General features: G+C 41.5%; 1 protein-coding gene across 4 annotated transcripts in view; it reads right to left on the bottom strand.

Annotated features, from left to right (window-relative positions):
• LOC142651667 (uncharacterized) overlaps positions 1 to 15,947 on the bottom strand; it is a 306,296-nt gene that overhangs the window by 183,969 nt on the left and 106,380 nt on the right. For all 4 annotated transcript variants that reach the window (XM_075826652.1, XM_075826651.1, XM_075826654.1 and 1 more), the window contains 2 exons: positions 15,866 to 15,947; positions 14,504 to 14,743 (listed from right to left, as the gene is read on the bottom strand). The exon at positions 15,866 to 15,947 is cut by the window's right edge and continues 36 nt beyond it. In XM_075826652.1, coding sequence (XP_075682767.1) covers positions 14,504 to 14,743; positions 15,866 to 15,947 — 322 coding nt within the window. The remainder of the gene's footprint in view (positions 1 to 14,503; positions 14,744 to 15,865) is intronic.

Raw genomic sequence — 15,947 nt, 5'->3', positions numbered from 1 at the left:
TTTTATTCACAGGTTGGTGTATATTGTGTTCGGCATTCACTGTCGAGGGTGCTGAAAGAGTTACTGCCGATCAGTTAGCTCTTTCAGCACCTTGGACAGTGACGGGCGTCGACTAGCCTCATCTCTATGATGGCGGCTGCGTGAAAATCACGCAGCCGCGCATCATACACGGATGACACACGGAGCTGCCAAGTGCCTTTTGCGCGTGCAAAACGCAGCGTTTTTTGCGCGCGCAAAACGCACACGCTCGTGTAAATGAGGCCTTATACTGTGATATTTACAGATCTGACACTGTCTCTCCTCTGTTTGCTCTCTGACAGAGCAGCAGGGGAGAGACAGTGTTTATATATACTTGGTCCCAGAGAAAGTTTGTTGCTGCAACAAACTTTCCCTGCGATGGCCATGATTTGTTACCATGACCAGGACCTGAACCAATCAGGTCCCGATCATGTCTCCAGGACCAGAGGCACTGTCTCTCCTCTTTCGGAACAGCAGAGGGGAGACAGTATAGGTTACAGGGAAAGTTTGTTGCTACAACAAAATTTCCCTGCGATGGCCATGATTTGTTACCATGACCTGAACCAATCAGGTCCCGATCATGTCTCCAGGAGCAGAAGCACTGTCTCTTCTCTGTTTGCTCTCTGATGGAACAGCAGAGGGGAGACAGTGTAAGTTACAGGGAAAGTTTGTTGCTACAACAAACTTTCCCTGCGATGGCCATGATTTGTTACCATGACCAGGACCTGAACCTATCAGGTCCCGATCATGTTTACAGGAGCAGAGGCACTGTCTCTCCTCTGTTTGCTCTCTGATAGAACAGCAGAGGGGAGACAGTGTAGGTTACGTGGGAAAGTTTGTTGCTACAACAAACTTTCCCTGCGATGGCCATGATTGGTTATCATGACCATCACATGAACGGGACCTGAACCAATCAGGTCCCGATCATGTCTCCGGGACTAGAGGCACTGTCTCTTCTCTGTTTGCTCTCTGATAGAACAGCAGAGGGGAGACAGTGTAGGTTAGGACGGAAAGTTTGTTGATACAACAAACTTTCCCTGCGATGGTCATGATTGATTATCATGACCATCACATGTTCGGGACCTGAATAAATCAGGTCCCGATCATGTCTTTGGGACCAGAGGCAGGTGACAGCAGCGAGATCCGGGTGTCAGCGCTATTCTGAGACACCCAGATCTCGCTTTTAACATCCACCGTGAATTCACGTCGGCACTGCACAGAGCCCAGCAAGTGCCGACGTGAATTTACTGTGGGCGGTCGGAAAGCGTTTAAAAGGAGCAATGTGAAGCACGCTAGAAAGTCTGTCTCAAAAAGCACCAAAAAATGCCACATTCTAAAGAGATTCAAATACAGATGTGAGACAAAGTCATTGAAATCTACCAGTCTGGAAAGGGTAACAAAGCTATTGCTACGGCTCTGAGACTTCAGCGAACCACAGTGAGAGCCTTTATCCACAAACCGGAAAAAAACTATGAAAAGTGGAGAAACTTCCCAGCAGTGGCTGGCCTAACAATATTTCACCAAGAGCGTATCTAAGTCTTATCCAAGAGGTCACATAAGAAAGCAGGCCAACATCTAAAGAACTGCGGGCCTCACTTGCCTCAGTTAAGGTCAATGTACATGATTCCACAATAAAAAAGACACTGGGAAAAAATGGCAAATTGGAGAGTTGCAAGGCGCAAGCCGCTGCTGACCAGAAAGAACACAAAGGCTGGTCTCGCATTTGCCAAAAAACATCTAGATGACCCGAAAGACTTATGGGATAATATTCTGTGGACTGGTGAATCAAAGTTGGCACTTTTTGGAAGACATGGATCTCCTTACATCTGGCAAAAAGATAACACAGCATTCCACCCTAAGCACATCATCCCAACAGTCAAACGTGGCGGTGGTATTGTGATGATCTGGGGCTGCTTTGATTCTGCAGGACCTGGACAACTTGTCATAATTGATGGAACCATGAATTCTGCTCAATCAAAAAATCTTGAAGGAGAAAGTCCACCCATAATTTTGTGAACTAAAGCTCAAGCACAATTGGGTTATGAAGCAGAACAATGATCAGAAGAACATAAGCAAGTCCACCTCTCCATTTAGGAATTAGAGGTCCCCAAATGCAATTTTTTGTAGGGGTGTTATATCAGTAAATGGCCAGAACACTGCAGGCACTGACCTTTATGATGCCCACCCACTCTGGTGCTGCTTCCCCTTGTTCTGTATATTGTTATAGAGCTCTTTGCTCTCTTGCATTATCTTCCGCTGCATTTGGGTACCAGTACCCAACACATTAATGCAGGAAGAAGGTTGATGGGCAAAAATGTCATCATTTCTTTTTAGGTATAACCAATAGTTGCAGAGCACTGACTGAGGGGAGGTGTGGTTTTGACAACCGCTGCTACCTCTTTAGACCCTTGCAGCAGCGGTTGGTAAAACCACAGCTCCCCTCAGTCACAGAGCTCTATAACATTATACAGAACAGGGGGAAGTGTGGGTGTCAATAATCAAGGTCAGTGATCTGCATATATAGCTATTTTTATTCCTACATATGACATGTATAATCAAAACCATGACTGAAAGTGTATAATTTGAATGAAAAATACATAAGATACAACATTTGGACTAAATGAAACTGAGTCTACATCAATTGTTCGCTTTATTCTTTGTGTTAAATGTCTTGTTTTATGAGCCTTTTTATTTTTTAATTTCCTGGCACAATCAATGTCAGTCTTTAGCTTTGCTAATGATAGTTCTAGAAATTGTTCTTAAAAACTGTTGACCATGAAGTCTTGTTTTTTTCTTTAATTACAAACAGCAGTTTGTTTTTTTCCGTCTTTTTAACTGGTCCACATTACTTCCACATTCTAAAGTCAATGGCACATGGGTCATTTTGTATATTCTTTCTGCTCAGCAACATCTAACACCTGCTTACAAAGTATTGCAAGTTTGCGCTCAAACACAGGCCTTATTTTATTAACCCTTAGACCCCCACAATCAGCATATTTACATTGTAGGTGCTGATGCCTCGTGCAGATAGACCATAAAGTCCCCTAAAAGGTTGGGTACGCTTTAAACTACCTGCAATCTAGAGACACATAAGGGCCCTAAAGAGAAGACAGAATTTTCTTATAACAACTTCCCTATTGCACCTCACACAGCGTTAATTCAGATTAATTGAACAGTCAAAGAAATTTCTATAACAAATCTGCTGCGTGTAAATCGACTCTTAAAGTGAATGGGGCTGATTTGCAATACATGACACAGCCCATGGACAATGGTGGCGTTGTTTCTGGAAAATAAGCATATACTTTTTTCTAATTTCGGACATCCCCTTTAGGTTTTATATAAAGAAAAACTCCTTATGATTTGTTACATTGAGTATTTTAATTAATGTCACAGTTACATTATCACTATTATTAAAAGGATTAACTATTTAATCTTCCAATTTCCCATATTCCTATATTGAATGTAAAAAATAATTTTATAGTTAATGCTGTTTTTATTTTGTTACTGCCATATTTCCCACTTATGAAAAATGATTCCTTCATTCTCTACAAAGTTTCTGCTCTAGTTTTTGTAAAAACACAGTGTATTTGGCACTTATTAAAATCATTTCCATTCTCAGACAGATGCTGACATAAAGAAAATAACCTCTTAGGAAGTGGCGGTCTCATCATCTTTCAAAAATGAATACCTCGGGTCATGTTAATCAATTTCTGATATATGTAGTTTGCAGAAAGCACTTCTTGGCAAGGAAATGTGGGCATGACTAATAGTGACAAGCATATGAATCCCATTCTCCATACATTTTAGAACTGGTCCATTCTAGAAGACTTTACTTTCTGAAGTATTAAAGAGCCCTTAAATAAAAAAAATAAAATCAAGCACTTTTTTTCTTCTTCCTTCAAGCATAAAAATTGAATCACATTAATTTTAAAGGAATACTATATTTTAAACTCAAAGATGAAATAGCTGTGCACCTAGTGACTACATGATAAGTATTCTAAAAACTTGCAAGAAAGGGCAGTAAATTTTTCACAGCATGTGCACATCATTTATTACATTATAAATGTGTAGTGCCCTTTATGTAATGAATAATTGATCGTTGGCATGACTTACATAGTGGACCTTCATTCATTTTAACATCTGAATGCTGCTAAAACATTGTATCGGAACATAATGAGAGTATCAATATAAATAAAAATGACTTAGCGCAATGCGACTTGAACATATTCAAATAGCCTAGTTTACTCAGTCACAAATAATTCTCACTAATACATAGCAACCAATAAGATACTTGCTTTCATGACCTTATTTTTAATTGGTTAGCCAGTAGACAGGCACATATTACACAAAATTGACACCACATTTGGGGTGTACTGCCGAATAAGCTTGGCCAATTTCCTGGCGTATATGCCAAACTGCCTTTATGCCAAAATGATATCCTTAAAATAATCTCTGGTAAACTCGGCCGGATCTGTGACTGTGACGGAGGTCTCTAAAGGAACCCCAAATGCAGGTGTGAATGAGGCCTTAGATTGACTGATCCAATGTCTATAGTCAGTTTTATGCTGTCTGATATTTTAATGTCAATAGTGTCTATAAGCTACTAATTTGCCTTGTTCGGATGAGTTCATATATATTTGGACATTTGGCTAAAAGATATATAGTAGATTTGGCCATTTTTAGGGAAAGTGTGTAATAGAGGCCAAGCACATTAGGTTGCTAAACTGGCTCAAAGTCCAGCAATATCATGTGTAATCAGATCAGCCAGACCAGCATGTTATTTCAATAGAAGGGGAAATGGGCCAGACAGGTTTGGTGCTCCCTGTCTCCTAGAGAAACAATAGGATTTTACAGGAAAAGTTCTGTCCAACTTAACTTTCCCTGATAGCGTCCTTTAGACAAGAGTCTAAATAGCCCCATAGATTTGGATTCTGCCAAAATGTGTGGTTCTGCTAATAATATAAATGTCTATGGACAGCTTTAGACAATTCCAAAATTAATCTATATCAGGTATACTATTAGATTAGCATTAGTTGCTTGTAAAGTTAGTGTCCATTTAAACCAGATGTGCAGTAGAGGATGTAAAAACAGTTTTCAATATTGTTATTGATATCTATCTTTTTATTTTTTTATTTATTTATTTATGTATACAAAATATAATAAAGACATACTAGTACAAATACATCAGCTCTTCAATTCTATTTTTTATTCTTAAAAAAATCTATATAGGGGGGCGGAGCTTGCCGCTGACTGAGATGGCGGTGCAAGACAAGTTCTCCTGCATACCGAGTAGCTAAGTAGCGGCTCACAGCGACAGATCGCCTTGAAAAGAAGCGGAAAAACGAGGGTTCCACTCCTTAAACTTCCTAGCACCGGGGAGCAACATGACTAAGAGGAGGGGAGCAAAGGTAGAGCTGAAAAAGCTCCCGGACTACTTCCCAGCGACGGACCGCATCCAAGATGGCACCGGCTCGCCTCATGAGAGGGAAGACACGCGTCCCAGTGCCTCAACAACGGCTAACCCAGGTCAGTCAGCAGAAAGGGATATATCTATCCAGGGGAGCTCAAAAGATGTGGGCATCCCGGCCAAACGGGGGGCGACTCGTTCAGCACCCTCCCCGCCTAACAGCATGAACCCGAGTCAGGAGAAAGCACAGTCCCCTGCTCCATTAACGGCCTGCGTGGGCGGCCTTACAGCAACCAACGTTCCTGAAATGGCGGCCATCTCAGACGATGCACCCCTTACTACTGCTATCATGAAGGGGTTAATACAGTCGTTGCAAAGCTCAATATCGGAGACATTACATAAAATGATGTCACAGATTCAAACGTCGGTGGATGACCTGGGGTGCCGCACCGACCACATTGAACGCAAAATGGGTGATTATGCTGCAGCTCATAATACGCTTATAGATGCTCACTCTGCCCTTAAAGACGAAGTGGTATGGCTGAAGTCCAAACTAATGGATCAGGAAGATAGATCCAGACGTAATAACTTGAAGGTACGGGGGGGTCCCAGAGACCGTCTCCCCTGGGGATTTGCAGAATTATCTACAGGACATGTTTAAGGCTTTGTCTCCTACGATAGCTCCTCTAGACCTGACTCTAGATAGAACGCACAGGATCCCTAAATCCCGCTCAGCTCCTATTGATTCTCCAAGAGATGTATTAACAAGAGTACATTTTTATCAAACTAAAGACCGCATCCTTCAAGAGTCCAGAGGATTGGGAAAACTTCCTGAACCCTACACCCAAGTCTCGATTTTTCCGGATTTATCTGCTTCTACGCTGATGCTTCGCAAGCAATTCCAACCAATTACAGTCACTCTCAGGGAGCACAATTTCAAGTATAAATGGGGATTCCCGGTCAAGTTGATCGTCAATAAGAATGGTTCTACTCATGTGATATCGTCCCCTTCGGATGGAGTATCGCTGCTGCGACAATGGAATATCCCGATCACTAACTTGGCGGCCGTCCCTTCAAGAGCATCTCCACGCCGTATTCACCCCGAGTGGGAAACAAATTAATAACACCCTACGGATGGACTCTCAAAGGTGACTGTCTGATAATAAATGCGCGATATATGCTACCTTGATGCCTTTTTCTCTCCCCCCCATGGAGGTTCTTTCGGCGCAGTGTAGGCGCCATGTGTTTCTCATTTATGCTTTAATGCTTTTGGTTTTTATGTTTAACGTTGCCAGGTTTTGTCCATCCAGATGTCTTGCTTGGATCACCCGCAGCCAGCGGGCGACAACCAGGTATTTAGCTCTCACTAACGCACCTTCAGATTTAACACTATGCCGGTTACAATATCCTCCTTGAATGTTAAAGGGCTTAACAGCCCCTTCAAGCGCCAAATGATGTGGAAAGAGGCGCTAAACTTGAAATGTGAAGTTTTCTTTGCACAAGAAACTCATTTCTCGCAACTCAACCCCCCTAAATGCACACACTCTAAATTTGCGCATGTTTATCAGGCCAATAGCTCCAAGAAAACCAAAGGAGTCCTTACGGCAATTAAGGAATCGGTGGTTTTTAAAGAGCACGAGGTGATCTTAGATCCCCAGGGCAGATTTTTGATCCTCATTTGTGATATTAATCATATTACGTATACTTTGGTTAATCTATATCTCCCGAACTCTCATCAACTCAGGGCCTTCCATAAAATCCTCTGTAAAGTTCGGAAAGTTGAAAAGGGTTTACTAATTATTGGCGGCGATTTTAATGAGGTAATGCACCCTATAGTTGACTCCTCGAACGCACTTAGGCCACGCTCCCAATTACACCACACGATACATGGGGAGGAGTTGTATGACATTTGGCGATGTCAGCATGGAAACGAACGTGATTTTACGTATTTCTCAGCACCCCACAGGGTGTATTCTAGAATTGACATGTTCCTGGTATGTAAAAGAAGCCTGCGATATATGTCTACATCGTTGATAGGAGATATATCGTGGTCTGACCATGCCCCGATTACTGTGGTGGTTTCGGATACGTCCCCCTCCCCTCCCTTCTCTTCTTGGGAATTGAATGATCTGGTCCTAGATCACCCAATGACTGAGGATCTTATGAATAACCACCTCAACTTATACTTTGAGGTGAACTCTCCCTCCTCCGAGAATAGTTTCTCCCTATGGAACGCGCATAAGGCGTATATGAGGGGATTGGGGATTCAGGCCGCGTCTAGATTAAAAAAGCATCGGGAAAAAACGACTGCTGACATTCTCTCCCAATTACATAGTTTAGAATCCCTTAATAAAAAACAGGTAACTCCGGACACTTCCCTCCGCATCAAAGCTCTTAGAGGGCAACTCCAGAGTGTGCTTACGTCAAGATATTTGACATTGTCAAAGTCTATGCAGCTGGGGTTTTACATTCAAGGGAATAGACCGGGAGCCTTACTAGCCAAAATGATCAAAAAGCGCAATGCTAAACAAAGAACTGCGCACCTATTAGATCGACAGGGGGGCCACATCACTCACCCTCAGGAGATAAGTGAACAATTCAGGAACTATTATTATAGTCTGTACAATCTGAAAGAGGATCAATTGACGCACCAGCCTTCCCCGGAGGATATAAATAACTTCTTGGGCGGCCTGAATCTCCCTTCCCTCTCAGAAACCGATAGTACGGCCCTGAAAGCGCCTTTTACAGAATTGGAGCTCTCCCGAGCCATTAAAAGTTTGCCGCAGCACAAGGCACCGGGCCCTGATGGGTTCACTAATTATTATTATAAAAAATTTACGAAGGTGTTGTCCCCACATCTGGTGGGGGTGTTCAACAAGGCGGCGGCAGTAGGCTCCTTCCCAGAGGAGATGCTGTCCGCTACTATAGTCACACTCCCAAAACCTGGGAAGTCTCCGGACTCCCCGGCAAACTTCCGTCCCATTTCACTTTTGAATGTGGATATTAAACTTTACGGCAAAGTAATATCTAATAGATTGATTAATCTGCTCCCTACCATTATACATGAAGACCAAGTGGGATTTGTTGCAGGGAGGCAGGCACCTGATGGCACAAGGCGATATGTTAATCTGATAGACTGGGCTGTAAAAAGACGAGTGCCTTCTGTGCTCCTTGCTCTGGACGCGGAGAAGGCATTCGACAGGGTTCATTGGGGATACCTGGAAGCGATCCTTATCAAATTCGGATTTACAGGGTGGATTAAATCTGCGATCCTAGCGTTATATTCTAACCCTTCCGCCAGAGTCTTGGCATCAGGCTTCTTCTCCACGCCATTCCCCATTACTAATGGTACTCGACAGGGATGCCCACTCTCCCCCCTGATATTTGCTTTAGTAATGGAGCCATTAGCGGCGGCAATCCGGCAAAACACTGATATTCAGGGAATTCAGGTTGGTCACACCCTGCATAAAATAGGGCTATATGCGGACGATGTGATTCTCTCCTTAACAAATCCGTTAGCTTCTCTGACAGAAGCTCAAAAGACGCTAGACAAATTTGGGGAGGTGTCATACTATAAGGTTAACTGCAACAAGTCCCACTTGCTGAATGTAGGTCTCCCTTTACATGTCCAAACCTCCATACGAAGTACATTTCCCTTTCAATGGAATCCCCTTAAAATTTCGTATCTCGGCATTTCTCTTACCAAGTCCACTAATCTCCTTTTTAAGCACAACTTTAGCCCATTATTGCAAACCATTCCTCAACAATTGGCATCATACTCCCATGTCAGTACGTCCTGGGCGGGCAGAATCGCGGTCATTAAAATGATGATCATTCCCATAATCTTGTATCAATTTCGTACGGTGATAATACCCCTTCCTAACTCGTATTTGAGAGAGCTCCAAAGATTGCTGAATAATTTTATATGGGCGCACAAAAAACCACGAATCAGGATGCACACGATGTACAGACATTGGAGGAAGGGGGGGATGGGGGTGCCAGACGTCCAGAGATATTACCGGGCGGTTATTCTTGATCATCTAAAATTTTGGTGTACGCCTACGCCCTCAAAACAATGGGCCCAAATAGAGCAGACCATAATAGAGCAACCTCTTTTATCACTCCTGAGGGTAAACCCCAAGGTAAACATTAAGCCTTCCGGGGTAATGTCCCCGCCTATCTCAGCTTCTCTTAAAGCTTGGAAACACTACTCAACACATCTCCCCTCATCGGCTCTTACACCTATAAAAAATTTACCTTTGAAATTCCTGATCTCGGAGCTCCCGGGGGTGTCTCTGGACAATTGGATATCATCTGGAGTCTCCCACATACACAAGCTGTTCACGGGTAGCACTCTGCGGGCATTCTCTGACCTGGTGTCGGAGTACTCTATCCCGAATAGGGATTTTTATAAGTATCTATGTATCAGGCATCTCTTTACTTCTCTGAATGTTAATGTGCCATTATTCCCTTCTGTGGCCCAAAATTATTATTTTGGTCCTGTAAATCAAAAGAAGGGTATCTCTATGTTTTACGAAGATTTGTGTGCCCGCCTTCTCTCCAGCAGGCCTCCTTACTGTGTAAAATGGGAGGGAGAATTACGCTCATCCTTCACATTGAGGGAATGGGGTTCGGCCTTCACGTGGACTAGGAAAATATCGAAAGGGGTAAAACATTGGGAATCGTCTCAAAAACTACTACTACAATGGTATATGACTCCTTCACAGATTGCGAGATCAGATCCTACTTGCTCGGAGGCGTGCTGGAGAGGATGTGGGTGCAGGGGTTCATACTTTCATATGTGGTGGCAATGCCCTGAGGTCCACTCATTTTGGGTTAGGGTATTTGCAATGATTTCCCAAGTGTCTTCCTGCATAGTAGAACCAAGTCCGGCTATGGCATTATGTTTTCTCGATATGTCAGAGATCCCAGCGGTATCCAGGACGGTGTCTAGCCACATTATTATAGCGGCTCGTTTGTTGATTGCTAGATCATGGAAATGCAGTGACACTATTTCCAGTCCTGAACTTGTCAATCTAGTGAATGTTTCATTCACGATGGAACGCATGCATGCGTTACGAACACATCAGTTGCCAAAAATTTTAAGACTATGGGAGCCATGGCAGACTTATCTGGCTTCTTCAATCCCGGGCTCCAACTCAGGAGCATCTATATGTCCCATAGTTTGATCCTGTCGAAAGCAGACACTTGGGACTTCATAGGAGACCTAGAAACCCGTGGAAGGGAAGTGCCTGGCCACGGCCGGAGGCTCGGATACCAGAGCACGGGTAATGCCAGCCGGTATTGTGTATGGTTTTTCTACCTCATTTATAGGCATGTAACGAAGCCAAGACATGTTTAGTTCTGGATGGACGATGTTTGTTTGTTGTTCTTTTTGTTCCTCAGGTTTTGATTATTTTAATTGCTGTAATTTATTTTTCTTTTCTATGAATAATGCACTGATAAGCACTGTAACTGCCCGGGCTTTATGTCTCTTTGTAAGATTGTGACAAGAATTGTTCATTGTGAATACCGTGGGTTATGTATAATTTTGTCATTGATAGCCTGATTAGAGATATATTGGCGTATGCATTGTCTTTGTATTACCTGAAAAAACGTAATAAAAATTTAATGTTGAAAAAAAAAAAAAATCTATATATCTTTTATCTGTAATTTCCATTATTTTGGAACAAAACAAAAAATAATAATTGAACAATATATATACCCCCTTAATATATCTCCCTATCTTCCCTCTTTCTGCTATCCGCGCTAAAAATTAACATAATTATATTGCTTCTTCTCCTGTCCCAATGTGGTCCCCCATACCGTATCCCTCAATTATGTTTTATTAGTTATTCGGATCTGTACTCTACAGAGTTCCGAAATCATATCCACTCAGCCCACGTTATTTGAAATCTCAGTTTCTTTTCTTTACCAAATGCAACAAGGTCTTCCATTCTCATAATTTCATTTACTTTTGACAACCAGAAATTCACTGTTGGCGGATTCTGATCTCTCCACTTCACAGGTATGCAGGATCTCGCAGCATTTATCGGATTCTTCAAAAGCGAATCTTTATATTGCTTAAGGGTGGTATCATTGTGATGCAGAAGGAAGGATTTCTGGTGGATGGATTCTATTCTCTCCACTGCACAGGTATGCAGGCTATCGCATAATTTATTGGATTCTTCAAAAACAAATTTTTATAATACTTAAAGAGGCTCTGTCACCACATTATAAGTGGCCTATCTTGTACATGATGGGATCGGCGCTGTAATGTAGATTACAGCAGTGTTTTTTATTTAGAAAAACAATCATTTTTGACGGAGTTATGACCTATATTAGCTTTATGCTAATGAGTTTCTTAATGAACAACTGGACGTGTTTTACTTTTTGGCCAAGTGGGCGTTGTGGAGAGAAGTGTATGACGCTGACCAATCAGTGACCAATCAGCGTCATACACTTCTCTCCATTCATTTACACAGCACATAGCGATATAGCTATATCGCTATGTGCAGCCACATAAACACACTATAACGCTACTCATGTGTCATGACAATAAATATACATTACCTCCAGCCAGGACGTGATGCCTATTCAGAATCCTGATACTTCGCTAACACAACAGCACAGCAAGCGTAATCTCGTTTGAAATGACAGTTTACAGCGTAATCTCGTGAGATTACGCTTGCTGTGCTGTAGTGTTGCGATTGTGTTACCAAAGTGTCAGGATTCTGAATAGACATCACGTCCTGTCTGGAGGTAATGTGGTGACAGAGCCTCTTTAAGAGGGGTGAAACCTAAGGGAGTACACAGCGCTACATGGTGCAAGATAAACCTGATGGATACGGTAGAACAAATATAAAGGAAGGTGATAGCGCTCACCTTTACAGGTTGTACAAGTCAGGTACAACACTGATGTAAGCATGTAAGAATTTAAACAAACAGCTGCTGCTCCCCAATACAGATGCCGGTAACATGGAAACGTGGTACCGCAATGTAATAGTAGAATAGGCCTATATTTAATAAATCAAGGAATTTACCATTGCTAACCGTTTACTTACTAGTAGCGCTCCCCTGTATATCCATACATTTTTCTTCCAATTCTATCATTGTGATGCAGAAGGAAGAGCTCCGGCCCCAGTGATCCCACATCTTATATTACCAATCTTATTATTCCACTGACCTCGCTCCAGTAAGTTCTCAATTTTTCACATTCCTAAAATATATGAAACAATGACCTATTCTCCACCCCCACATCTCCGGTAGTTTGGAGGATAAGTTTCTTTAACCTCTTCCTGCTCCTGGACATACTATTAAGTCGTGATGTGCGCATCGTTGACCTAATAGTACATCACGGGTTTAACGGCCATTCTGGCCCCCCTTCTCTGACAACTGCTATCTCGTACAGCAGTTGCCGCAGCTCCTTCAGCAGGGACTGATTGCGATGGTCCCTGCTGATTAACCCCTTAGAAGCTGCGTTCAATAGCGATCGCGGCTTCTTAGGGGTTAAAACACCATCAACACCCCGTAGTATGATCGCGGGTCTAAAAACTGCCTCCGGCTTTGCCATCTACGGTAGCCAAGTGGGTCCTGACAAGGTCAGGACCCACTATGCTTGCTGTCAGTGAGTAGCTGATAGCTCTAATACACTGCTCTATGCTTGTAGTGCAGTGTATTAGAATTTCGATCAGGGCCTCCTCCCTTCAAGTCCCCTAGTGAGACAATACAATAAAATACAAGTAGAATTTCTTTTTTCTAGTCACCACGCCTCTTAAAAAACAGAATAAAAATTAATCAAAAAGTCGCATGCACTCATGAAAACTGCAATAAATTCCTCAAGGAGTCTAGTTTCCAAAATGGGGCCACTTTTAAGGGGTTTCCCCTGTACTGGTACCTCAGAAGCTCTGCAAATTAAGGGGTTCATTCCATGAATTTTTAACGGAACCTGATGTCAATGGGTCAATATTGTATATCCTGTTTCTTGCATTTTACTATATATGCTTGCTTTATAGATTAATGCATACATTTATCTCTTAGATTTGCTGTAAACCTAAATCCTAAGTCCTGTTCCCGAGAACTCATAAACGTCGGGACCATGTCCCTGTTTGGTATGACCAGCATTCTATAGATAGTGGAAAGGACTTTCTGTACTCCCCCCCCCCCCTCTGATACACAATTCCTCAAACTTTGTACGTTTCTTATCCATCTCTTTCATTTGGGGCATTCCTGCACGAAAATGTAAAAAAAGTATCAATTGATTTGTTCTCCATATTCCCAGTGGGCAGGGGTGCATTATCTGCACTATTTGTTCTTTGAAAAGCCAATTTTGGTTCCTCCTGAAATGCACCCCTCTATATGTGCTTCTCTACTCCACTTCCTAAAAATGTGGTCTTCTATCCCTGGTGCAAACTCTGTTGACCCCAGTATGGGTATCATGGGAGATGGATATGGAAATAATTTTTTCTCTTTAAATCCTTTATTTCATTCTATTAATGTGGCTCCTATAGTCGGATGGCCTCTCAGTTTACTGCATATTTCTTTGTTAGCCCATGGTAAACATTCCAAACTTGTCTCCAAAAAGGTCGTTATTGATATCTATCTAATATAATAATATAATAAAACACAAGACGTATATGTATTCACATACCCTATAATACGATGACATTAACATAATTTGGGAAATATTTTTTTGTGAAGGTGAATTTAACTCACTCCATTTGACATACCTATAGGCACGTGGGGAAGGGGGTAATTTAATTGAAACCTTATCATGTAAGTAAAGATTTGGATACAATTATAAAGAATAAAAGGAAAAGAGATGTGTCAATTGGCATGCTATTCCCATCTTCTTAAAATCCATTGGCCATTGTATGAAATCAGTATATAAACTTGTTAAATTGTATACAACTGTGTGAGCTGAAGTAAGACTAAGTTATATTACAAATGCATGTTAAACAGCAATACCACACTTAAAAACTTATAGTTTATTAAGTGTTTTTATGGACACAAAGCCTGACAGCTTTCCTCAGCCAATATAAATTAAATGGTAGTTTTTGCCATGTTATGTAAGCTTACTGTATGTACAGCATGGTTTACAGTCATCTCCACATCATAGAAGCGACCCTTGTGGTATACAGGCAAAGTTGTTTCAGCCCAAAGGTGATCCTTGACTTTAGACCAATGAAGAGTGTGTCCTCCTGGACGACTGAGAAGAGAGGTTTTCAGAACATAGTGGCCCATGGGGATCTTGTCTTTAACTCCACGCAAACATTTCAGGATAATCTCAATAGGTTGAGGTCTACCTGACCATCCACTCTAGATTAGATAACAAAATGTTAAAAAGGATACAATTATGATTACTCTTACAATTTACGCCCATGTTAAAAAGTATTCTTAAAGGTTTGACAGTTTAGAACATTAATTTTCATATACCCTATTAGAGAATCTGAGTTAATGGAGAGGGGGATCCCTTACTTAATTAAGCATGCCCCAATTACAGGGTATCTGGAAAGTCAGTATTTGAATAAATCCACCCTTTTCTCATCAATCTTGAAGTCCTGGTGCCGTTACTTGATCCTATGGCTTATGTATATATGTATATATATATGTATATATATATGTGTGTGTGTGTATATATATATATATATATATATATATATATAGTTAATCTATCTCAAATGAGTATGCAGCTCTTTACATTTTCAAGGTAAGAATATTGGTGCAATCAGGCTTGGTTATTGGGTATATTCCAGATTAGGAAGCCTTTATAAATTTTATATTGAATATATATTTTTCAAGCTTAGCATGCCAGATGTGACATTTTCAATTTTAGATTCCCCAGCTATAGTAATTTTGGAAATGTCATGCAAACAAAGAATTTGTAATTTCCTAGTGAAATGACTGTGTATGCCCAGTTAGTTATCCTTTTCCTGGTTTCCTTGGTTGCTTCAAGTGAGCAAGCCATAAAAACTCTTTATCTCTCCGAAACACAGCAATTTAGAAGATAATCGAATAGTGACTTGGGGGCAGAAACGCCAGTCTGAGGAATTAAACCACAATCTCTCTTACATTTACAACCTTCCTCAAAGCAAGTGTCAGATGAGTAAAAAAAGGAAGATAGAGAATTCATCACATACCAACCCTGTCTCATTTGCATGGTGGCACAGCTGCCTCTTGTCCCGCTGAAAGAAATTCTTTGGCCAGCTCTGACAAAGTGTTTTTAAGGAGGGCACGCATGCCCAAATAATTCACAGTTAATAACATCAGACAGCTGACTTAAGTATTACTATAATGTGTGCAGAAAGCAAACCCAATAGACTTAAATCACTAACTTCATAAAATAATGAACCAAAAAAATATATCTACACTGGGGGGGAAATCAATAGAATTGATCAGGTCGTTTAGAGTCAGCAACAGAACATTCGTGTAGTATCTCACCTTCCAGCAAAGTCCTGCTGCTCCATTTGATTCATTATTCACTTCAGAGATGTTGCCAAGCTTGGCTAGAATTTTTTCTTTG

Source organism: Rhinoderma darwinii, chromosome 5 (genome assembly GCF_050947455.1).
Source record: "Rhinoderma darwinii isolate aRhiDar2 chromosome 5, aRhiDar2.hap1, whole genome shotgun sequence".
Classification (NCBI taxonomy): domain Eukaryota; kingdom Metazoa; phylum Chordata; class Amphibia; order Anura; family Rhinodermatidae; genus Rhinoderma; species Rhinoderma darwinii.
The sequence above is the reverse complement of the archived record's forward strand: the minus strand, read 5'-3'. Positions and strand labels throughout refer to the sequence as shown.